Genomic DNA, 27,232 nt, shown 5'->3' on the forward strand with positions numbered 1-27,232 from the left:
CTTCTATAGGACCACCATGGAAAAGGAGCAAATCTGTTAAATATATTCTTTCCTACAATCCTGAATAATCATGTAGGCGTTACAGCTTGTCACAATAGCATCTGACAACCTGCAGGTGTGTGTGATATAGTACTTAAATATAGTTTCAAAATGAATGAAACCCATATATACCAGTCAGAAATTGCATTGTAGTATGAGTAATGGAAAATAATTGCTTCTTAGAATGATAAAGGCTCATTACCGAACAGCTAACTGTTTAAGGGACTGAAGCAGGAGAATAGTGGAAAGAAGCTGCAGTAGTTCTGAACACTTAGTGTGATCCTTCTGTATTTTACACCTTGTATCATTACTTCTCCTGGCACAAAATGGTGCAAAATCACACACCTCCACTATGTGACAGAGCACTGTTATATGAAGCAGGGGTGTATTTGTTGTAAACTACTGAGAGTATTGATCATATGAAATCATAGAATAGCATTTCAGCAACTATATGAAGGAATTTTCAGGCACTGCTGTAAAACTAGATAACCTCATACTCCATTTATATCACAGCAACATAGTTCTTATTTTATTATAGGTGAAACAATAATAAGCAATGAATATGGTTTAAGTAAAGCACATAACTCTCAGAGGCAGGTCCCATGTGAGAAGAGTAACTACTGCTGTGTTGCCTCAATATAAATTATTGTAGGGTAAATGCTCTGAAATGCTCTGAAATGTCAGCTGCAAATTATCTCCAGGGACCTATAGGGCCCAATAGAGGCCTGTAGTAGCAATCTTTCATAATGAATGACCAATGTAGCATTGGAACTTTGTGGTGCACTGATAAATGAAGGATTAAGATGAGAAGAGTTATATTGATAAGTGTGTAATTATACTAAGAAGAATTTGGTTTACAGAGTAATATTTTGCAGGCCATCAGAAAATTAATAGTTGGCTTTAACTATCTGAGATACGTCAACATTGTGCATTTAGTTGATATTGTCATACTTCTGATGCATTTACTTAGTACTCACTATGTAGAATCAAATGGTATATGTCTGCAAGACTAGACAAATGGAACTCAATTAAGTAAAGAGAATAGCAGTCTTATTAACTTTGGACTAGCTTAATTATAAGGAAGTTGATAAGAATATTTAGGCAAGTCAGTTTTGGCTAATACAAATTACATGACTGAAACAAAATGATCTTTTAAAATTAAATGTACTGCTCCGGTATTTAGTGAAGCCCAATGTGGCTGCAACAACAGTTCTTTAATGTCACTGCCCTGATCAGATTCTGCATGTTTCAGACTAATAACATTAGTTTAAAAAAGTGTTTAGATAAAATATTTTAGTCATTTAAATTGTAATTTTATATAGCTGTGTTTTTTTGTTGGCTTACAAATCTATAAATCTGTCAGGTAATTTCATATAGTTATTTTCAGAGAATATCCACACTTAGCATTCACATGGGCAGTAAATGTGTTATTGTATACATACGTATAGGTAGTCTACATAACTGAGAGATCAAAATACAGCCTATCCAATGTGATTAGAGCATGTTCAAAGGTTGTTGCTCCTGTATTTGTCTTCTACCATGCAGGATCCTGATGTAAGATCTAAAAAAAAAGTAAAGTCATCATTTCTTCAGCTTCCAGTTTTTACTCAGAGGTGTTTCTTATATATGTTAAGGTATTTATATGTACAAGAAAAGCAAATTTGTTTTTATGTCCACTGATTTTTACTATTACCATCATACAAGTTGACTCGAGAGAATTTGCCAATGACCAATTCCAAAATGACATGTGCAAACTGGAGAAAGGTTTGTATGTGTCTGTAGCAATTTTGCTTTTGCAAATGATTTTGGCTGTACGGAAAAAAAAAAAAAAAAAAAAAAAAGTAATCTTTATGTAGTAGTTTAAGAAATTAAGGACAGTTTGAAATCTTGTCATGATTAACCTTTCATGCTTACATGTGTTTCAAGATAGTATCTTTTTGATTATTTAAATCAGTAATATCTACTCTGCTTTATCTTATGGGCTTCAAAGATAAGAAGATAAATAAGGAGGGTTTTTTAATTCTAAATTTTCATTCATTTTATATAACCTTTTTGTCCCTTGTTGGAATCTATGGCAACAGCACCACCAGACGGCAGATTTTTGTGTATCTTTCATTTTGAAATACATAAAATGTTTTGTAAGGCAGTGCAGGATATAGTCATGTTAGACAGTGAATGTACATATACAAGTAATACTTTATATATAAAACACATTTTAGTAAGTTTATTTTTTCCATCACTTGTCATTGTTAGTGTGATTTCCAGATTCATTGAAAATTTTGCACTTATTACTGACTAATGAATCTCAGAAACTCTTCTGAAGTAAAGGCACATAGATCAATCATACTGTTAAGCTGCAGTTAGAACAAATGAACAGATGTCCTTAAAAACTATAAAACGGATATACTAAAACTGTATTTTACAACCTATGATAGTTTACCAAAAACTGAGTATATGCTGTTAGGAGAAATTGTTGAAATGCAAGTTGTTTAGCAGCTGCTGTAAACTATGACAGACATAAAGGAATAAAATAGCTTTGAATATTATACATTACCCAGCTATAAATATAAACAGCTTCTTTAAAAAAATATAAAATAAAATAAATTACTTCATGGGAGAGCTGCAAATCCTTGCAAAAAGTGTGTGGGGCACAGGGCAAAGTTCCAAATTCATAATATGTATTTGTAGGACTACATATTTTTAAAATACACTATTTTACAGAGTCTTACCTGAATATTTTCTTAATTTTCAAGGTCTGTGAAGTTAAACACTATCTTTACAACAATATAAAAGGCAGTTCTCTATATTGCAGAGTATAATGTTAGTTTATATCTACACATATGCTTATTATCCAAGGAACGTTGCAAAGCTTGGAAAATAATTCTACTTTAATGTCTTGCTCTGTTCTAAAGATCCAGTAAGATCTTCCTGCCCTGTCAGGGAAATGGCACATTCAGCTTCTTGGCAAGCTGTCTCCAGACAACGTCAGACATCACTTAAATATAACACAAGAATTTTGGACCAATATCACATATAAGAGAATTCAGGGTATCTTCTTGCATATGCTCCCTGATTCTCAGTCAGAAATGCAAAGGAGAATGAAGATTCTTTTGGATTGTTCACTGATGAATCCTAGAGATTGCAGTGGTATAATGCTCTATTATCAGACTCCAAAATGTGCTCACCACTAAGACCTGTCTTTCAAGGAAGGAGTACTCACAGAGCAGTAAGATTACTTGTTCTCCAAGCAACTTCCTAAATATAAATTCAATCTAATCAGGTTTGATCTGAAAAACCTTTGAGATTTCCAAGTTCACGCCTAATTTGGGGAAGGTCTTCTGACCTCCATTGTGATGATTCAAAAAAGAAAGCCACTTAAAACAAAAATGTTCTGGCAGAAGTGAAGTCTGACAGACAAGAGGAGTGATATTTAAACCCAGAATTATTCCAGCTGAGAGCTCAGTTTGACAACCCCTGGAGGGATCTATTCACATCAAGTCAAATTGCAAAACTAAGGCAGACTATTCCTTACTATGAAATGAGACTAAAAATTATTTAGACAGATATTCTGGTTCATAGACTGACTAATTCACTTTCTGTCTCATCCTCAGTCTTCTACTAGCCATCATGTGGGAATTGCACTATCCACGACCAGGCAGTGACTCATATTTGGCAGTAATTAGGATGTCATTCATCCTGAGCATATATTTTACAACATCCCTCCTGACTTCCTGAAACCATGTGAATGTACTGATTTTTTTATTGATTTCTGTAAAAATACAGTTCCTTTCATAATACTTCGTATTTATTTTTAGCCATTGCATGTACTAATTCGTACAAGTATTTTTAAATTGTGCTTGTGTTTTCACTTATTTCTGCAATTGCTTCACTGGTTTGTTTAGAGCTGGTTTTGATGTGTGGGATAATGTAAGGGGGTCCTCTCTGGAAACATATACATTGAGACAAAATATATTTCTGAATTTTAGAATTTTTGAATTTTTATGATTTTATGAATATTGGTTTTTATGGCAAATAGCTGTTTTAGTGCCATAAACACCAAATAATGCAATTTCAAACTTTTAGATGCACATTCTTACAATAAGCAAGTAAGATTTGAAGATTATTTTTTAAATAATCATTCTTTTTTATGCATATTCATACAGTCCACTGTTAGTAATCCATGAATAGCTTAATCCAGGTTTCAAATCAGCAGTTCTATTAAGAAGCATGTGTGCTTCAGCAGCCTTCATGTGGGACCACTAACATTCCTTAGTGCTTCTGAGAAGATAAGAGCCATGCCTGCCAGCCCTATCAGCTCTCACTCAGGAGTGTTTAGCCTTAAGAATTGTTGGGTGTGCACAGGTACAATGAAGTGTCCCTGCACCATGCTTCCTATATACATACAACCCAGACTTGCCTAACAGACAAGACTTTTCCACCCTTCCTTCTCTGTTTCCCAACTCTGTCCTCACACTCTCACAGACAGTAGAGAAATGACTGTGTGGTCGACTCCTTAATTCATATGTATTTCCACCTAGACAAGAATCATCTGTTAACTACAAAGTTAGTTAAAATATCCCTTTTAAATTTCACAGATTAGATGAAAGACTGTAAAATTCCAGTATCAGAAGCTTCAAATGTTTATCCTCATAAAGGATCTCTTACATACTTTTGAACATTCTGAAAGTATATTTGCAAAGTTATTTTCTCATTGTTATTTTTTTGTTGTTGTTTTCAATAGCCCGTCAGTCAGGAGCATCACTATCAGAAAGAAATGAGCCCGCTTTCTCATTCCAACCCACGGTAAGACTTCATGTATAGCCCAGGCAGTAAGAATTAAGGTGGAGTGTTCTGAATGCTAAATGTGACTTTCTTTGATTTAATTTCTTTTCAATTGCAGCCTCCTCTCAGAGGGCTTTACTATTGCTCTTTTTAGACATTGACTACAGGTTGCAGTATGTCTACATTGTCCCAGAATGCAGAGCTGGATTCTGCATGGTTTGGATGTACCTCTGTGTATTTAAAGTAGCCGGCACAGGCCTGGCTTCTAAACCTGCTTTGATGTGTGGTTCAGCAAATCTTCAACTGACATATATACCCCCTCACCTGTTTCTTTCACCCTCTCTCTGTCTCTCCCTTTTGAAGGCTCTGAAGTAAAATTCTGCATGTGACTCTAGATGTCAGGGAATCTATTTGTTACAAAAAAAATTTAATGTTCCTTAATTAAACAGGACTTTTCAATAGATAACACACTCAGGAGAGGGTGCTATGTTGTAACATTGTGAAATAGTTCAGACAAATTCTGCCTACAATGTATTTTGGCTGTCAAGTTCTTTGTCTTATCTGTTTTGTTTGGAGACAGCAACAAAATCCCTGTGACTTTATCGTAAGGTAAGATAGGGATTTGAAGACAAAAGGTGAGGGTGGCTAAAGGGAAATGATGAAAGTTGAGACGACCAAAATTAATTGTTCTGTTTTAGAACTTCCTTGTACCTGTGAAACCCCAGCATCACTTTGCCAATTTTTTAACAGCCTGAACAGGAAGTGTACTTGTTTCAAAAAGTTGTCCTGTTTCACTTTCAGTTGGTGAAATTAACATGGATTTTACATGTCCAGATTTTAGCTGGACAATGCATGGATGTTGGGAGGAATATGAGGAGAGGACATTTCAGATACAACCATGAAAGAGTTTGCTCTATTTTTTTTTAGGATATCAACAGTGTGAAATTTTATGATCATGCACTGCAAGTCAGTTGTGCAGCATAATATGTATTTCTCCTCACATAGATGTTTTCAGTCACTTGTTTCACTTCCATCCACATTTTTATTATCTTCTTGTTAGATTTTATGGAGTGAACAATATGAAACTTGCTGCGCAAGTTCACCCAGATGTGTCAGTTATTGCAGCATATGTTTCTTGGTGCACATAGTATATTACTGGAGTTAAAGTGCAATCCTGGATTCCTGTTCCATTTCATATGTAAATCTGTGTGCTGATGTCAGTCTAGAAAACCTCTCTAACTTGGGTGCTACTTATCAGAGAATCTGTCTCTATCTATTAATGTTAAAGTGGATGAAGTGGATGGAGACACTTGACTACAGTCCACAGATTAAGATATCAGGTAATTTGTGACTGACAATTTGTCGAGAACTGTATTCCAGAAGTGATTCCATAATTATGATGATACTAGAATAGCCTGTATTTTAGTACAAGCTGTGTTGTTTTTCTGCTTTTTACCCATAGGTTGGTTGAGTCGGGTTTTATTACTTCTATGCATGTGTTAAAGCAATTTTATACTCAGTACATTTTATATACTGAAAAAGAGAATAAACACCATTACCTGTAAAAATAAAGCATTTCAGCATATTAAGTTAATATGGTCTACAATGAAAACTTCCATTTTCATATAATAAAATCTAAAACAAAATAATATAAATTACAATTTAGTTCTTATGCTATTTTAATCCAATACACACACTAGACTTAAATTTCAAGTCATTTTCGAGAAATGTGGGCAAAGTATTCGTAAAATACCTGAATACTTGCAAATGCTTCATAAATTCAGTAGCCCTTGTGAACTGCCAGAAAAGTATTATTGGGCTGTAAATACAGAAGATGACAAAATTACGAGGTCAGTTTGCATCATGATATTAAAACCTGAGAAGATATGACTGGAATACCATCATTCAGATCATTACCTTTCATTTATAATGGAAAACTGAGTAATGTTTTCCATATAGGGTGTGTACCTAAATGAGAGAGAGACGAAATAAATGGCAATTCTGAAACTTAGTTCCTGAGCTTTTTTTAAAAGCCAATTTTAATAGGTAATTTACAGGCAAGTAAAAAATATCTAAATCTTTGTGAAATTACTGTAGCTACGTAGAGGAACACACAGGACAATATTTGATAAAATTGGTATATTCTATGTAGAATATGGGTAGAAATACCATGGTATGAAGACATTTAAATGATGCACTTACTGAAACAACAAAGAGTTTGTTTTTAGAAGTGATAAAGAATTCGACAGGCCTGACATAACTTTAAAAAGTGTATTAGTGATATTTTCTGGGAAATGAGAAGAGAGCAATGTGGCAGCTATTGTCCAGTAAATGTAGCTTCTGTCCATAATAAGATAAAAGAACAAGCCAAGAAAGAAAGCACCTGTGAAGATAATGGAAATGCAGTCAATAAAAGACCCAGCTAGACTCATTTTCCATTGGTTCCACTGGGTAAAGGTCATAAGTCTGCCAAGAATATTGCTACTGCAGTACAAATCACCCCCGCATCACGCTGCTTTGCAAGGCACAGAACCAGTTAATGAAAGGAGACAGGCTGACTGCAGAGGCTACAGAGCCAGATGAGCAAGAAGATGCACAGTGTTTCAAGCCTTAGCTATGCAGTTCCCACAGGCTGACTTGCTGTATGGTCCTAGCTGAACTTCAGAACTGCTCTTTTCCCTCCAAATAGGAGTCTAATTATCTTTGTTACTTCTTCCTCCGGTGCAGGGGCTGGAAGCTGCTATGTACTCTGCATCTACTTAGTAAGCATTTAAGCAGCGTTGTCCTTCAAAATATTTGTGTGTTACAGAAAGTTTGGAAGTTTCATTAAAGGAAATGCTGAAAGAAAATTAATATTGAAAAGGAATTTCAGTCATACTGAACTGCAAAATGTGGAACTATTCTATAAAAAAGATCACTTGAGCCTAATTTTATGAATACATTTTCTGAACTACAGATGCTCTTCAGAAAATTTATTTCTGATAAAAGCTGATTTTCCATCTTTGAGAAAGAGATATTTTTTTAAAGATGAAATCTTCTTTATAAGCATTGCCTCACCAGCTCCTCAGCTGGCATCCTACTCAACTCTTCCCACTCTACCAAATTAAATTTGTTCCTCTGAAGTTCAAACAGCTGTTCCCCAGAAACAACACTACGGTAGGTCATAAATATTTCAGAACTTCATTGGGTATCCTTTCACAGGAATTATATCTTACTTCAGTAATTTCATATAAAATGTACATAGGCAAATTTTCAGTTAGGTTTCACCCAGACACTTAATTTTACTTGTTAAAAAAAAATCTATTCCCATAGTGAATTGTGGGCACAAAGATTTGATGATAGTAAATATCTAGCTAATTTGGACTATGTCCAAAAATGTAAGAATAGCACGTACACCACAGGCTTCATTTTACAAGAAAGTCTATTTGTCAGTGGTCTCAAACCAAAGAATGAGTGATCAAGATATGTTTCATTCATAAATGTGTTTTGTTTTTTTTTTTATAATCTGAAGTTTAATTTGTTGTTCATATTATTGGCTGGTGGGTTTCATATGTTAACGGCTCTAAAATCAACAGCTCTATATACCTGGAGCTGATGGGTTTTCCAAAGGTGGCTGGAATCTGCAAAAGTTAATTAGTATATCAGTCAATGAAAAGTGATATTTTGAACTACAGTCTGTACTTCTGCTGTGGGCTTGGTCAGGGCTGCCTGCACAGAATTACCAGGAGTAAATAGGACTGTAGTCCCTTACCAGCTCCAGCCCAGAGCTGGACTGCTGGAAGCTCACACTTGCCTGGCTGGTATGTGAAAGTATGTGTATGCATCCAAATATAGTGTACCCACCCATTCAGCCCTATATGTTGGAGCTGGCCTTGCTGTAGGACCTGCTGTGGGTGATCATGATTCCCTGTTAACACTGAGAGTGCATCTGCAGCTGATGATGTAGATTGTCAGACCTGAAATCCCAGCAAGAAATTGAAGAAGCTATGTGATGTTATTTGCCAGTTCCCATTTACCCTTTCCAGTGTCTTATTCTTCTCCATGATTCCCTGACCTGCTTTGCATATTATTATCTCCATAAGTTTTGCTATGAGAAGTAAGCATTACAGTTGCTCTGCAGTGGTAGGATTCAGTACCATTCTCAAGCCAGTCCAGTAGCTGACTCATAAAATAAGCTTGATTTATCTTCCCCGTACATGCAAGTCAGTTGCTTCTTCCGTGAAATTTTTGTGTTTAAATTAGTTTCCATCAGTGGTTTTGTTACAAATAAAAAAGAAACCCCTTAAAGCTAAGGAACACACTAGGTCCCTAAAATTTTAAGGAAAAACAGTATTATAAAGTGTTTACTAAAATTGCTAAATGGAAATAGATGATGCAAGTCAGGCTCACTTTTTGTCTAGATTTATGTTTTATCTATAAAATGTGTCACACTACTGTGGTTTAAATCCCTCATAGCTTTGCCACTGGTGGATGTGATATAAAGTTCATTGTATCTATAAGAGGCTGATAAGGGCCTGCAGTCATTGACAAATGATTAATAGTCGCCTCACCTCACATTGGTTTGGTACAAGCTAACTTAAGCAAGCTGTCTTGTTACTGTAACCTATGTATGTTATGTTAGACTGATCGGGATGTTATCGTTCTTCCTTTGTCTACAATCTGAAAGAAAAAGGAAAAAACAACTAAAGAAGTTTTCTTCCCTTTTTTGGTAAAGGTATGTCTCCAATTGAAATAGTTCATATAACAAAAAATGAACAAAAAATGGTTGCCTTTTGTAATTGCATTCTATCGTTTAACATTACAATAAATGTTATAGATTTGAAATTGATCATAATAAAATAAATGTTTCATTGACTTGCAGATAAACATGTTTGAAGAGGACAGTAACTTTAAGTTTCTCAAAAAAGTTGTAGATGTTGCCATAAGGAAAAAAAAAAAAAGATCATATTCTTAGTTACTACTTTATGAAACAATGTGATTTCCTTATTTTTGTAATGACATGTGTGCACAGTATACAAGTCATAATGAATGACAATTTCATGATAATGAATCATGAAATGGATAAACATGTTTCTTTAGCTAAATACATTTTTAACTTCTTTTCAAACTTGATAGCTGGTAAAATTAGCAAGTAAATTAGTTAAACATAACCGTCAGTTCTTTATATGCATAACTCTTTGACCACTCTATTAATTTTAGGAATTAAATTACTCTACACTTTATTTAAAATTTTCTGGTACCAGTCTTTTTCATAATCTATTGTTGCCATAAATATTGCCATGATAATGGCACCTGACATTTACATAAAGTATTGATGATGTCAGCACAAATCCACAAACCTTGCAAACACTTAAGTACAAATATTAAAGGTATGTTCAGTTCTGAGGATACCATTCAAGTGTTCTCATCCATCCCAGATGGAAACTATACATGCCAGTAGCTGATGCATGTCATTGCACCTCTCAGAGATTAAGTAAGATTAAACTCACCTATAAAATGGCGCAGTAGGAGAAAGATTGTAGTTATAACATTTATTTGCACTAAGCCAGAATTTCTCTAGCATGCATGCTGTAAAATTCAAATGCAAAACATCTTTGTCTCCCGTACTTCCAGACAAGGGCTTAAATAGGAGAATACCTTAAAGTTGAGAAGGAAATTTTAAAAATGAGTTTTGCAAACAAAGAAGCATATTTATTTTTATGATTCATTAGAAGATCAAAGTCATACAACTCCATTACTTCTGCAAAACAGACAATATTACATTATGAAGTATTACAGAATTACATAACAGTTGTCAAAATAAGTGAACAAAAACAATGTATCACAAAAGGTACTTTGCTTTGTCATTGTACTTGTTCACTTACTTTACTCATACACAAAATAGAGTAATTTACAATAGGTCTCCCAGTCGTTAATCTGAATTAGCAAAGTGCTGCTGCATTTGTCAGGTTATAATATGCATGAAAAAGAACATGACAATAGAAGCAAATGGCACAGGAAACATCTAATTGAAAAGATTAAATTTTTTAATCATGGTGGTAAAAAGCTTAGCTTCAGAAAGATTATTGAGAACCAGGTGGCTAACACATAAAAACATGGTAAAATAATCCAAAAATTGCTTTCTCTTGTATGGGAATCTGAAAATATAAAAAGTGGCAGCATATACACTAAGGGACTGGACATGGCAAATCCTCCTAACTATGTTGTTGAGTCTATGTTAATATAAAGTAGTTTGTCTGTTGTACTTGTAGATTCAGGAGTTATGGGGAATGTTTTTATTGTTCCACACTTTTTCTGAATATTCCTAAGCCATTGAAAGTGAGTGTTCTAACTACGCTTATATGCATAGATGAAGCAAAGACCAAAAAAAGTCAACTATTCCCTACTATTGTTCCTAACTTCTCAAGTAAAACCAAAGTAATAACAAACGAACACTGTGCTATTTTCATTCTGTTGAGAATTGGCCATCTGCAGACCACAGGTATTTTTCCAGCAAATGGTTACCTGTACAGTGGGAGGAATATGCTTGTATATCTGCCTCAAGACTAGTACTGTAGAAAAAAATACAGGAAAATCTGGGGCTGCATACATCAGGTTAGCCTTGGTTCATGTCTCGTGTGGTCATCACCCATGTTAATGGGCATGATGTGTTGCAGCAGCAAAAATAACATTGAACAGATGTATTATAGGGCCTTCAATGTCCCCTGTACATCGTTAAAAAAAGCAGAGGACCTGGCTGTATTCACATTCTTGAAAGAGAGTGGTTACTGAATACTCAAAGGTGAGGAGTACTCTAAACTGTTCAATAACATTGACATGCAGATTTGTCCAGAAACCTCTGCCTGCAGTATAAATGTCAGTACAGAATAGCAGGGTACTGCAAATGGCACTTTATACCAAATGTATATGCTTACGATGCTGTCCTTTGCATCTTCATGACACTTGGATGAATAAAGATATTAAGAGAATGGTATATGGCCCCATAGCTTTGGTAGGCAAATTTCAGTCAGTCTTCCCTGAATGAAGTGTCAATGCCTACATAAGGTGAGACAAGAGATTTTATATTTATTGCTGCCCATAGACAACAAATCAGCTGGTTCATATCTGTAGAAGCCTGTGTTCATGTGACACTACTGCTTGGAGGAGTGTATTGATAAACTTCTCATATCAAAGGAGCCAACTGTTTTAGCCTTTCCCAGGATGTAACACACGCTGACTGTTCGTGTACTGACTAGCCATCCCTTGTTCCTGGCAGGATGTCTGAAAGAGATCTTTCTTTTTTTTCTTAAAAAGCAAAACTGTCTGTGTTTCCAAGGGCACAAATGCCCACACCTCCCTACCCTGCCATCTCGGTATCATTTGTGCAATTGCTTTGATCCATCATGCAGAGTGTTGGTTTTGATTCCTTTATGTGATTTTGCTGTTGTTAGCAAAATTTGCTGTTGTTTTTGAAGAATTAGACAAAGGTACCATACCTCTCACTTTTGGTAATGATCAAATTTCTAGCTTAATGCTTTACCATTCAAGGTATTAATATACTAGAAGGTCAGCATTTCCTAGCTTTTTTTTCACTTTCTTGAAAAAGAAAGATAATTTTCACAGACTAGGAACATTCAACTGTATCACCTTTAACAAGTTTGATAATAATAAAGTTAGTGTTCTCTTGAGTCATGTTCTCTCCATTGATTTTTAAAAGCCCTCTGGCTCCATGTCATCCATTAAAAGTTAAATGGGATGCAGTCTACATCCAGGATGCACAGAATAGTAAAGTGCCATTAGTGGCTGGCTGTGGAGGAAAGGAATTACTTTAATTGCGACAAGACTCGTTGGGTTCTAAGTTCAGGTGTTTCCTGAATAACGAAACATTAAAACATAATGTTTAAAATGCATGGTTTATTTAATTGTTAAAAATATGTGGAAGAAGAAGCAAATCCTTCCTAACAGATGCTTCATTAAATGTGGAAATCCAGTTGATTCACTGATCAATGAATATCTGATGTACTTTATTAGAATTCACTTGTTTAAGATTAGCTTCGTATACAGGAATTTTAACACACCTTCACAAATTCATTAGTTCCAATTTATACAGCTGGTCTTCTGATAACTGAATCAAAAAGCTAAGAAGAATGGGCCAGTATTTTATTTAAATTAGATGATAAAACATTGTTTTTTCTCTATTAGTGTCATTTATATTGCTATTGAACATCAAGACTATAATCTAGCCAGCAAGTAAACATGGTGATGAACTAGAGGCTTAGCCTTTAAGTAAATTACAGCTAACAATTTAGATTGTGGTTTCTGTTTTTTTAGAGTCTCTTTGTCTCCATTGGAAGTATGGTGTTTGGCAGGCTGGATTTGCTGAAGTGGTTTGGGGACAGGGAAAAGTCATTCTGTAAATACACTCACGATTTTCTAAAACTTAGTGGTAGCAAAAAAACAAGTTCCAGTAAGGCATACAGTAAATGAAGATATTATGTATTAGGGATGGAATGAATCTGTCACTTTGACGGATTGTGAGGCAAAGAACAGATTAACAGATTACTCATAGTCAAAATGTAGCTCACTGTGAAAAATGTGCAGGAAATGATAAGTGTTGGTTTGTGCTGATTTAATGATATTTTGAAACTACAATAACACTCCAGGAGAATAATACAATGTAGCACATCTTGCATTTTTTAATCATCAATGTATTGCTGGATTGACCTTAAATCCTTCTGATATTTCTTCTTAAAATATAGCTTTCAGTTCATGTAAAGTCATACAGACATATATTTATGTGTTTTTTCAAATTTTTATTAAAATCTGAACTCAAAAATCTTTGATATGTATGTATAATATACTCTGTATTCCTTTGGTAGTATATCTTGTTCTTCTGTACTCAATGAGTTTTGCATTGTAGAGATACTGTTCTACTCATGTGGAGCTAAGTGACACTGAAAAGTGATTTATAAATTAATATTGAATGTTGCTTGGTTTATGACATATTTGTTTAAGGACTTATAAGAATATTCACAAATGAAATTGTTTAAAGCATTTTATTTGCAATAATGGACAATTTAAGGTTAAGATGATTTCACAATTATTACAGACATGTGGTCATATGACCTGAGATTTGATTTCCTTTTTTTTTTAAAAAAAAATAAAAAGCATAAGATTGCATATAACACAAGTAAATCTTATTGTTAATAGCTTTCAGAAGTCTTTGCTTTACTTCTGAAACTAATATTGAAGACTTTATTTCTATGGAAATGTTTCTATTTTAAAAAAATCTCATTACACATGCATACATAATATATTGCAAAGCAGAATCCAAATAACTGTTTATTAAGTAATTGATTTAAATTAAGGAAGTTACACATACCCATGAAGGTCAGCAGAAATGTAAAAAAAAAGAAAATTCAGATCTACTAAAGTTTAGCAGCTTAAAAAGTAATGGAAGCTCCACAACCAATGTAGCAAGGAATGGGTGAGGGGTTAGGTCACAAAGCTAGGTGACTTTGTGTTGATTTATTTAAGTTGGTCTCTCGCCACCTCTTTTAAATAGATACAATTAAAAATTCAAACAAAGTGGGAAAAAATAGGTCTTCATCCTACCTGAATTTAATATTTAATTTATATGAACCACACTTTAGATATGAGCTCATACTTTGCTTTCAGTGGATCATAGTGAGGTATTACTTACTTGGAGCACAAGATCTCAAGAATTGGTCCTTTTTTCCTTAAAATATTTTTGTACTCTTGATTTATACATTAGCATTCTCTGGCCCTCAACGGAGTTAATCAAATTATTCATTGTAAAAAATAATTTTGAGGCAAATGTGCTTCTCTTATTATCACTCAGACATGAGCCAGTTCTCTTCTAGTATTCATAAAAATTTACTAAGTAGTTCATGCAGCTAAATACCATCTTTTGTGTTCTTTATTGATTGTACTCTTCAGATGCTTAATAATCTCTCAATTTGATGTGTTCTTAATAATACAAAACTGATGTTACTTTTTCATTCTGGTTTGATGTAATGTAGCACTTGCCTTGCATTTTTTAAGTATACTGCTATTATTAGGCTGACCTAATAATATGAGTATTCCTTTCAATTCCTATACAAACTATTAGACAAAGCTGTTGTACTGAAACTTTGAAGCATTTTAATTGTGTTAATAATATGGATTAAATGATCTAATTGATTTAAATAATACAAATTAAATAAGATCCAAAAGAAAAGTGGTAAAGTATGCTATCTCAATTCACAGAAATGTTAAAAATCTTTATACTTAAGAAATTTGACATTTTTTCATTCCATCTGTTAGGATAGCCTAAAAAGCAACTTTCAAAAAATAGGAGTATCAAAGGTGTTCAGCAAGATTTAAATCAAAGCCCTGATTCTTCATTTTTCTGTTGATGGTATTATTGCTCACGGCAATAGTTCTGATATGGTATTGCCATTGGTATTGCCACTAATTTTCTCAACAGATTTTACTGATGGATGCCATTTTCTGAAAAATTTACTATTCTGTTATGAAACTAAAAATTGTGTTCATAAATCCCAAAGATTTATTCTGTTTTTCATCACAGCTCAGTTAGCATGTGATCTTTCAATGTATGACACTTACTTTCTGAAAGTTTTTTTATTTTTTTAGAAAATCCCATGGCATGAAATATGTTTTATTACATTTTGATATGTAGAATTGCATCCAGAATAATTAAGAATCTCAGTGCCAGCATTAAAGATGCTTGGAATCTTTCTGTTCCAGGCCTTCATACAAAAAAAGTCACAATGTCAAAAGACTTACTTAGCATTCAGCATTGTTATCAGAAAAGCTCTAGATAGTTTATTGCATGTTGATTGCATTGATTATAGCTTGAGGCATTGGTAGCATAAAGAGAGTGTCATTAATTAGTCAGAGTGCTTGATTCGCTTTTATGTTTTAAGGAGATAAACTAGCTTCTCGAAGTTCACCCCAGAAATATTCTTTATTCAATCAAAATAAAAACACAATAAATGGGAACACAGGCCACAGTCTGCATGTCTAAAGTGTTAATTGCTGATTTTCTCCATGATGGGCTCTTTACTTTTAGGCAAGGTCAACAAATTTTCTCAGAATTTTGGTGTTGTTTTTTTTTTTTTCAAATTACCATATACACTCTGTCCCACACACCAATATGCTTTAGTTGCTTCCTTAAAAGTATCTGCAGATTTCATTGTGAAAAAGTCTGTATTGACTGCAAGACTACAGCATCTATCAGAATTACAGTGTAAGCTCATGTTTCAGAGGTTTATCAAACAACTATAAATATTTACTCTCTGCTGCAGCTTGACCAAGAAGATTTCAGCACACATAAGCTTTCTTTTTTTAAATTTTAAATTTTATGAAGTATTGTCTTAGACATTGCTAACTGACATGTGGAAGTGATAAGCCAGTTTTTAATATATATTGTGTAAAACCTTAGAAGTAATATTATGTCAATAATGGATCCTTAATATTGCACTGGTTTATGTACTTTTCTTGGTGGTTAAAGCTATTCATTTCTCTTGGACAGTGGGAGGAAAAAAGAAAACATAAACTGATTCCAGACTATTTTAATAGGAAATAATAAGCTTACCATGCACCTCCTTTGCCTCAGTCATAAGTACATACACTTCTACCTCCCTTTAGAACCATTGAAATCCTTAGCTCTTATACTCACACCTGCTAGAAAAAATAATAGTTCTTCAACTGAGCCAGGTGCCTCATAATAAATATAAAGGTGAAAATGAACAACTTCCATACAGCAGAATTAACTCAAATAATTGAATAAAAAAAATAAGGGACAAAATCATACAAATAATCACCCATCTTTGATTACTCAGACATATCTTTCAGGAAGACTTTGCAGAGATGAGACTTTAAACTGAAATTTGTAAATTTCCTGAGTAATAAGAACCATAAATTTAAGAGAGATGCTGGTTTGATGGCACATGATTACCAAACTCCCTCCATGTTCTATAAATGAGTTATCTTTCTTTTCCCTTGGAAATAGTTGCCTTATTGTCTTTTCTTCCTTCATACTAACATCCTGTCCTCTCTCCTCATCCTCTGCTCTCCAGGTACAAATTCCTTTTTTTTTTTTTTCTTTTTTTAGAAATGATCTGATACGTATTTTTTATGAAAAACATGGATCTGTAAACTCTTCTGTTTTGTGTCAGACTTGTAGAACTTCATGTATGCTCTAAAGCTTTACTTTTCTAACATTTGTTAGTCTGACTGAGTTAATTCTCTTTACCAGCAATCACCATCTTTCCTCTGTCCTTGCACAACCGTAGCTTCAGCAGTCTTCCCAGCAGAAATACGCTAGTCCTTCTCTGTGTCTCAAACATCACCATCTTTAAGTTGTAATGAACTGGGAAAAAAGGGTAGCTTGGGAAGCGGAGATGTAGATTAGCACTAATAGTTCTGCCTTGCCTTACCTAAAATTGTTGCAGTTTCTCAAAGAGGTTGCCTTTATTGACTTTATGCTTCAGTACAATTGTAGAGAATTGGGTAAGTGCTAAAGCTTAGTGCTCCCTCACGGCTTGCTGTGAGCATGTTCAGATATTAGTGTTTAGCTTCATGTTGGCAGAGTACAAGGCAGCAAAAAACACACATGCAAGTGGCAGAAATGAATAAATACTACCACGCAACTGAATATCATATGCATGTACTTAACTGTTATTCCTGGAAGCTTTTGAAACTTTGCTGCAAATGAATAGTCTTTGGGTGAATTCAGGGAATGCAAAAATGGCAAGCAATGACATAGAGAGCTAATAATGAGGTGTCTAGGCAAGGATATTGCTGTGTGGATTAGTTGTACCAGTTCTCACTGGCATTGGCTGAACAGCAGGGAAGGATAGGTTGTGAAGTTGGCCATATATGTGGAAATAGAATGATGGTATAAAAAAAAGATTGAACTATGTTTTTTACATATTGAAATGATGGAAAAATCAATATCTCTTCCTTTAAATCTGCTATACTACTTGCTGGATTTCTACACCAGCAGTTCTGTTTCCTGAGGCAGAAAATTAGTTTTTTCCATTTTGACTGCAAACAGATAGGTGGTTGTCCCCTGATTCACCCCAGATTATGTGTACATGCCAGCAGGAGATGATGTGGAATCAATAACAAGTCCAGAAGTAAGAGAAAATCTAACAATAAACAAAAAACAAAAAAAAGGCATATTTTAGCAATTACAGCACATGACTGAGCCTTGCCAGATTTCTCTGTCAGAAACACATCTTACATGAGATCATCAAGGCTTTTCAGAAAGTAGATGTACATTACCTGTTTACTTGGTGTTGGACAATTGATACAGTCTGGCAATGTAAAGAAATCTGTCAAGCTTTGGGAAAATTCAGCCTTTCTAGAGGAATCTGCTGATGGTGAAGTTACTTTCATAGCCCTAGCAAATCTTCCCAGCTTCTAGTACAAGTTTGCATGTAAAGTGTTCTTGTGCCAGCTGTTGGAACAACCATGGCCAGACATAAATTAAATCAATCCCAAACTAATTTACTCTGTAGAGCTGCACTGTTCCCACCAGCATAAAGCAAACATAGGAGCATTTGAAGACTCCTTTTCCAATCTACATCCCTTCCCTTGCAATGAAAAAGGTTGGTCAAAAAGGATGGATCTGCTTCTATTGATATAAGATGTTTTACTGAAGTTCTTCGAAATCTGTTCAAAACATTAAATCTCAATCATTCAGTTCCACAGTTAGTTCTATGGAGGCTTTAATGTGTTAAAAACACTTAACTGTCGAACAAGAGAGATGGGAACATAGTGAAACATCAGCAAAGCAGCGTACAGAGATCAGTTTCTTCTATGACAAGAATTGTGAAACGTGGTCAACTACACAAGGATTGCCTGAACTTTGTGACTTGGATGTGTCCTTCCAGGGCTGTTTCTCTCATTGGTAGTATAAAATGAATGAAATCTCATACATGTGTTTCCTATCCCATTTTTTAGTGAAAAAGTCAGCAGTTCAGTTCGCAATAAAAAAGCAATAGCAATAACAAAATAACAATAAAAAGGACTGCTCTGTTTTCCTTTCTTTGAGCCGTAGCAATCAAAGACAGTGTATCATAAAGTGGCGTATGTGAAATGAACATTGAACTTTGCATCAATGTATGATAATGGGAAAATCATTTTTAAAAGCTATCACAAAGTAGTGTTCAGCAGAGGCATAAATTGCCTATTAAATTAAATAGGTGAAGAAGTTCCATACTCCCTTCTCTGTGATAAAGATTCCACCAAAACCTTTTTCTTCACAGAAGTAAAACAGACCTGTGATAGCTGTGATGAGATGAGTCCTGTCTTCTGGTCAGCAAATAAAACCATGTTGTGCTCGATAACAATTTTTTTATTTACAGCATATAACAAATTTTATAAAAATAATAAATTGTTCTAAACAAATATTTATAATGTGTTTACAGAGGTTGTTTTTTTGATATCAACAACTATTTTTAATAATATTCTGATTCAATCCAGTATTTCCTTCTTAGAAAACACTGGGAAGCTGTTAGAATGTTATTCTTAGCTTTGATCATTAATTCCATCCCTTTATTGAAAAATTTAAAAGTGAAAATGAACTGCAAAGAGTACATTATTTTATACAAATCAGCTTTCCCACAGTTCACGAGCACTGAGTTGGCATCACACTGTTCATGGCATGCATCTCATCTCTATGCTCAGCTCTCGCTCATGGACCACCCAGACTCAGAAAGTTATATAGCACTTGCTCACCCTATATCAGGCAGCTCCAAACAGTGGACAAACACAGCTCTTACGATTGCCACTAAAGCTTTTTCTCTAGGGATGGTAAGGATTTTCAATCACATGGACCCCTACAGTCTCTCATCAAACACAGGTGGCTTCTCCCAAGTCTGTTCCTCAGACAAGGACTCCCCTGAGTCCCATAGGCTTGCAGGGCACAGCTCTGTGGATCACACCTCATGTACAGCATTGGCTGGCAAAGCAATAGCAGCTGAAATCTGCAAAGCAAGCCTGCCTTGGAACACAGGTTTTCGGTGTGAAAAGGTGAAAACGCTAAAGAAGAAAGCCTTAACTTTTTAAATTGTATTAGCTATAAACTAAATTTTTATAATAATAAAATCCAGCTTTGTTTTGTTTTATCACACTTGACAACTTGTGGTTTCCTCTGAAAGTTTTCTAAAAATCAAATTATTCCAACAAATGGGATCACAATCTGTGCTTTTAGGAGTGATGTTTTGATTTGTGTTTTTCAGAGACTGGTTGAACGTGTTCAGTCCCCCTCTCACTCCTGCAAGCCAAAAACTGGATGAGCACACTAAATCTTCAGCAAATCAGAGTATTCCAGGTAGGTTTATGAAGACAATGAAAAGGACCTGGATAGGACAACGTTTATAAATGCTGTTTCTGTAGCACTGGTTCTGTTTTCCAGTAGTTTTTTTTTATACTGCTACATTTTGGGTTCAGAGTTATTATTCTCAGTGCAAGCTAGCAGAGTTTTCCATGCAGTATTGTTTGCCTCTGATGAAAGAATAACTTATGCAGTCACAGTTTCCTAACATTCTGGTTAGATATAGATTAACCTCATTAAAAATGCATCTTATTTGTTTAAAATAAGGAATTGATGATAGTGTGGATGGCAAACCTACGAAAGAAAGAATGCAAAAACTAAAATTCATATTCAGAAGAACAACTTGGGTTCTGTATATAATACTTGCATTATGAAGAAAAAATACAAATTTATCTTTAAATGAAATCTCAAGTATGGTTTCTTAAGTAAAGACTGCTGAGTCACTACCTCAGGTGTTATAGATTTCATTTATAATGGCAGTTGCTTAGAGAATAGTGAAGAACTTTGCTGAAATTGGAAAGTCAACAGCAATAGAATAAAACATATATCCTGTTGTGGTGTGGTTTTTTCAAACACCCTTTTTTCTTCTTTGTTGTGTTAGATACCTACTTTTTTTTTTCACGTCCAGGGAATTCAATGTGAAATCTCATAAATCTGACCTGTGTATTTTGACTGCTTAAGGATGAAGATGTCTTAGTGATTTACTGCCTGAAATAGATCATGGCCCTCAAATCGGGAATCTTTTTGTAGATGTGTGTTTGTAATTGTTTATGACAGCAAAACAGAATTTTGCTGTCAGGAAGGAACCTTGCTTTGAAGAATCAAATAATATGTTTTGTTAAGGTTCCTAAGTAAGCCAAAGAGAATTGGACAGTAATCCTTGAGTTAAAGGTGTGTCGGATATAAATTTGTGAAAGGTCTCTGAGAATGTTTTGATGTTAGTATTATGAAATCCTAGACGTGCTGCAGTAAAGCTTGAATCCCTGTAAATTTTAAAAATAGGGTGATTATCTCTAGAAAGCTAGTATATATATATATATGTATAGATACCCCTGGGAAGATGTTGGATTCGTCCTATTAATTCACATGAGGAATTCCAAATTGTTTTGTAAATTGTTCCTAAACTCGTTTTTCTTTATACTGAAATATTTAAAATGATATGTCTGCTATGGCACGTTTAGAGAACTGAAAATCTCTATATACCATAGCTTTTTATTTTGGCTTTTTATTTTTGCAACTTCATTGAATCTAATTAAATTTTGGCTCATGTATACGTATGATATTTGTAGTTTTTATAACTTCACGGAGATTTTTTTTCTATTTTCAAATATTCAAAATACCTGCTGTCATGGTTGAAATGATCAAGCTTCATTTCCCCAAGAAGTTGGAGGAAATAAGAGAGAACAATAAAGTAATTCCCTTACCTTTCCTCCCCGCACAGAACAGTTTGGATTTTTTTCTGAGCTAGTAGAAACCCTTCCCTATTGAAGTAACAGAGAAGATCCATAAATGGTCTTAGCACCTGTGGGAGGGGGAGGTACGACTGACAAATTAAGGGGTTTACCCATACAATATACAGCATCTTCAAGAAACTTTTTGGATTGTTTATAGTCCTTTAAAAATGTTGTCCTTCTGCTGTATTGACAGCAAACTGGCATACAATTTTTCACATAAAAGATACAGTCAAGTTTAACACAAACCTTTGGATGTAATATGGTGCTATGTGAAAACATGGTGCCATGTAATACACACATATCAGATTAGATTAGGCTGTGAATTTTCCTAGATCTCTTGGTTTAAAAAAAGACTTGATGGACCATGGTAACTAGATGTTTTGCAGTATTATTTTTGAAAGAGATGCTAAAAAAGGTCTTATCTTGTTATACGTCTCTAACACTTCAGAAAAAATGTGGGGGGTTTTCTTAATCACTTCACTTGAGGTTAAGTATTTGTGTGACAAAAGAACTGCTTTATTGCTTACACTTGAGTACCAGATTAACAAACTGAATGCTCAAATTCATTCCAGGAAATTCTGATACCCTAATTATACGTATTTTTAATATCACATTGAAAAATAAGTTACTTCTCATGTTGGCAAGTGACTTTAGTGTCACAAGATTTTGTGTGTGTGTGTGCAGTTTTCCAGTGTACCAAGTATCACAGTGTAACACAAGTATATTTATGAGTACTGAAAATCTGCACTAAGGCATAGTGTATCTGAGATGTCCATTTTAAAATTATCCTCAAGGAAAAGTATTGTGTATTTCCAAAAATTCTTTAATTCTTGTATTTTGGAAAAAAAAAAAAAAAAAAAAAAAATCTTTAGTTTGAGGCAAAATTTTGGGGAAAAGGTAATTAATTTCTGAAAAAAAATTTATTGAGTTCCTTTCTTAATAGTAACACCATCCATAATACATAGTTAAATGGGAAGATGTAATGAGAAGTAGTCTTGTGTTTGACATGTTTCACAAAATAATCAAGAGCAAAATCTAAACTGATAAATATGATAAATTTTAATAGATTTTTCCTTTGTTGGACATGGATGTTCCCAACTCATAGAAAATGTCATTTACCTTTAGATAACAAGTCACACAAGAAAGTTTCCACAGTAAGTGACAAAGGCAGAGTCATAAATTCTCTGAAACTTACCTCATTGTATCTTGTTATTTGTCTAAAGATAGTGCTGCAGGAACCACAGCACTTAACAGACTTCTTTCTGGGACTACAGCTGTTGACAATATTCATATGGTAACCCGGCAGTACATAATTACAGTATAGATTTGAGCACTGTAGTTCAATGGTCAGGGATCATATCAGAGAAAATATTAGCACTGTTCTCTTCAGCATCCCTTTTCCTGACAGATGATTCTGAGCAACTGACCTACACCAGGGTGTGATTATGATTCCCATATCTTAGAGTGAGATTTCCTACCAACCATTTCCTAATATTAAAGGCTAGAATACAAGAAAAAAATGTATTTCTGTGAAACAGGCAGCTATTTATTTTAGTTCTTCAGACTAGTGACTGTGTAAACACTTTGTGTTAACATAGTCCAAATAACAACACATTTATCTGTATGTTTGTTCCAATGCTCAGAAAAAGCTGCTGCCTGCCACAATTCCTTGATATCCAGGTTTATACAGGTAGAGAAAAATCCTTTCTCTATAAAAACAATAGCTCCATGATTTCAGTGGGGCAGCATATCATTTTTAGACAGGTTTTCAGAGGTACAGTCTTCAGTCTTATTTCAGCTCAAGTGAAGAAAAAAATACTCATCCCTTTATAATGTATATCATAGACTTTGGCAAGTTTTCATTTAAAATCAAGTTATTTTCTAGCTTTAACAGCTGCAGAAAATACTGTTTAATTTTACAGTGATTTAAGAACAAAAGCTTCCACTTTGCTTTCACTATGATATTCAAATTAAACTGCCAAGAGGTTTTTTCATGCAATCCTGAGCCGCTTCAGCCCCAAAAGAATGGATGGTGGCAGAGCATCAGAAGCTAGGGAAATGTTCTTTGAAATGCACTTGTTTGTCGGTTAGTTTGGCCCTTGGTTTTGAGGAGAAGCATAGACAAGGAAACGCAAAATAATAAATGTATGAATTCAGTGGCAATAACAAAATGGTTTCAGGTGAAAATGTAAAGCTCTGTGAGGGAACGATGCATGAACACCATTTGCTTGTTTACCATCATGTGAAATGTAGGAAAAGATGTTTCGTTCCCCCAAACTGTCTGCACTGAATCATTTTTCCCAAGAGCAACATCCATCAAAGTATCTCAGTTAACCTTTTTTAGCTTGCCAGGCCTGGTGATGGACCAACAGCAAGGAGGGCAACAAATGAGCTTTACCTTTTTACTTCTGGTTACAGCAAGAGCCAGTTTCTTTCTGACTGCATTTGTTCGTGCTATTGAGGAAACAATAATGAGATCTCTTCCCAAACAATAAAGCACATACTTCTTCTGTATGCATTAAATGCACCAACCTACTTTCTGGTCTCTAGATAATGTAACTAACCCATATATCGTTGTGTGATCCTGCCTGTAAATAGATTTTGCGTGTTGTGAAACTGCCGCCGTTAGCATAACAGGCCATTACTTATTATGAAGTGTTAGAGCATACAAAGCATTCAGTTTGTATTAGCAGTCTGAGAACGAGATGAACATTTATGATGGAATTCCAGATACAGATTGCGTTCAGCTATGATTTCCTGTCGTATATAAAGCATCTATAATAAAAATCTGTCTGGCTTGATCAGTGTATTTTAGGCTAACAATTCATTTCTACCTAAACCTTTTATAACCTAAAAACATTCTTGGATTCTACACAGCTTTAGACAGTTTTTTATTCAGGCAAATTTTTTATTGTCTGAAAAATCTTATTTTCTCTCCAACATTGCAGGCTTTTTTGTACAGATTTTTTATATCAGAAATTACACATTAAAATCCCATATGTTAAGAGTTAATTTACAAACTAAGAAACACATGAATACATTTTCTGAAAGTTTCAGGACTGTGTTATCTGAGATACCAGAACTTTGTTTGGTTACTGTAGTGAGCAGGTAAAGCAGAGGAAGACCCAATTCTTACCTATTCCCCTATGTTAAAAATAATTAACAGGAGACTTGTAAGTTGCAAAAATTTTGTCACTGTTTTCAAAATAATGGAATGCTGAAATATCAGGTTGTAATATAGTCAAATAGGGAGTTCATATTTTTGCCTGTAGTAAGACTGCTTTCTACTGTTCATTGATGCTTAAAAGGCAGTATTTCCTTTTACTGATATGAATTACTGCTAAATTTTCATACATAGAATTCTGTACTGTTTCTCAGTGGGTAAAAACCAACTGAGTGAAATCAGTGGGGAAACTTTCATCATCTTAAAAAAGAATGCACTTGGTGTGTATTAACTTAGTGTAACTGAAAGCAATGTTCAGTCATTTTCCTGAACTGAAAATTTATTTTCACATTCTGATCTTAATTTCCAGAGACTCACCCTGGTTATCATCTTTCTCCAATGAAAAAGATTTTATGACATTCTAATGTAGTTAAGCAATATGATAAAAACACCCTAGGAACTACAATACTTGCAGGTTCTATAGAAGGTAGTTTTCAACTGCACTTTTTAGTTCTACAGTTGGTTTGTTATGAGCAGGTAGGATGCTATACTACCTTGCTCTACATAGAGAGTTTTTCTTTATTTTAATTTTAAGACATCTTTATTTATGACTAGCAAGCCTCATCTGAAAATACGAATTGGAGTATATGCCTTTACATGCATGGTTAAATGTGCTATCTCAGGATAACACTGTGTATCTTCTTTTAGTCTTCCTTTTTCTTTTATTATGCTTCCTGCAATGAAAGAGCTCATTGTCAAAGAAAAGTCAATATGAGCACGTTTATTGCAACAATATTGACTTTGCTGTAAGTTTGTTAGACTTATTTGTCACACGATTTCTTCCTCAACCTGTTTAAGAACAATTAATGAAATATACTTAACTACCTAAATGTAACATGTAAAACAAGCAATAATAAATACCCTGTAAATGCTACACAGTATGCTAAACACTTTTCAACGCAGTCACTGTGAGACCAACATGTTAAACAAGAATATTTCAGATGAAGATTCCTGTGCTGCTTAATTTTCTGGGTTTCCATATAGAATGTTCTAATACACAGTTTGATTCTTACAGGCCTTAAGTATAGATTGACTGTCTTTCTTGTTCTGAAGTGAACATAGAGAAAAATATCACTTAAGAATACCTTGACACACTATCAGTAAAGGTACTTTTGATGAACAGCTCTCTTGGACTTTGTATGGTCCAGTTGTTAAGCAAACTCTGAATGACATCATTTCACCTCAACTAAAGACAAGTCTTCAGAAATGTATGTTAAAAAAAAAAAAAAAAAAAAAAAAAAAAAAGTGAATTGCAGTTATCTTGAAGGTAACAATTCAAAAGTCAAAAGATTATACAATTTAAAGAGAAATTCTGTCACATCTGATAGAAAGGTATTTCCATGTTGTTTTTCAAAGTGAATGAAAGTAATTTATTCTTACTTTTTACACTTCACACAGGTGAAGATGACCTCAATGCTGAAGAAGACGAGGAAGTCTTGACTCTTTTGTATGATCCATGTCTGAACTGTTACTTTGACCCAAATTCTGGGAAGTACTATGAATTGGCATAGTCAGATCATGAGATACATTATTTTATAGTCAGAATGGGTTTATCTTTTAACTGTTTGTAAAGTGTGACTGAGCTGTATAATTTATCATGTAACTTAAAACATGAATTAACAAATAGTTTTGCAAACAAATGAATATATTATGTAAATAGTGTCTTATTTTTATAGTTTCACATTAAGTTGTAATGCAGTGGAAAATCATATTACATAAAAGTTCCTTGTGGCTAAGACATTTATTTGTTAGTCTGATTTATTTCCAATACTCAAAGGTTCTACATGGGAACAAATGAAATTGAATCAAGAGCTTTTGTGATGTTCATCTGTAAATTATGGTTTTACTCAAACAAAATATTTTTTTTCATTACTTGCTTACTGGAAAATTTTAATTGATTCCAAGCTGTCTTACCCTTTGTACTGTTAAAATGCACAATGCATTGTTCAAAGGCATCTATTTCATAAGTTCCCTCCCTCCCTTTAGTCAATGGAAAAAAAAGCAGTATTTCCCTCATCTTCGAGAAATTCCCTACTATTGTGTATTACAGTAACGAGATGATGTCAAAGCTGTAGGGTGTTACAATGTGTACAGTACAGTGCACTGTAAGGTGTGTACACAGGCAGTTTGTAAATCTAGACCACAACAGGGTAAATACAGCAGGCCCTGAGATTACCAGCTACTGTCTACTGTACTGCTGTAATTTAACATAGCCCTGAAGAAGAGCAATGAGTGATTGTTTCAACACTCACAAATTGGAGCCTTGTTCCATGTAAAGTAAGAAGATGTGTATATGATTCATATGTGAAGCTGTGCTCAGTGTACAGGTGTGGTTTTTTTCTGTTATATCTTGCAATAAAAGAAGATAATTTATTTATCTTGTCT

At 34.3% G+C, this 27,232-nt stretch overlaps 1 protein-coding gene across 5 annotated transcripts in view; it reads left to right on the forward strand.

The window, feature by feature from the left end:
• CFAP20DC (CFAP20 domain containing) overlaps positions 1 to 26,587 on the forward strand; it is a 67,450-nt gene extending 40,863 nt beyond the window's left edge. For 4 of the 5 annotated variants that reach the window (XM_084530549.1, XM_084530550.1, XM_084530548.1 and 1 more), the window contains 3 exons: positions 4,781 to 4,842; positions 20,076 to 20,167; positions 26,246 to 26,587. In XM_084530549.1, coding sequence (XP_084386675.1) covers positions 4,781 to 4,842; positions 20,076 to 20,167; positions 26,246 to 26,358 — 267 coding nt within the window. In that variant the 3' untranslated portion in view covers positions 26,359 to 26,587. The remainder of the gene's footprint in view (positions 1 to 4,780; positions 4,843 to 20,075; positions 20,168 to 26,245) is intronic. The other variant, XM_084530552.1, reaches the window with a different exon arrangement.
• The last annotated feature ends 645 nt before the right edge of the window (positions 26,588 to 27,232 follow it).

The sequence above is a fragment of the Aythya ferina genome (genome assembly GCF_964211825.1).
Source record: "Aythya ferina genome assembly, chromosome: 10".
NCBI classification, from domain to species: domain Eukaryota; kingdom Metazoa; phylum Chordata; class Aves; order Anseriformes; family Anatidae; genus Aythya; species Aythya ferina.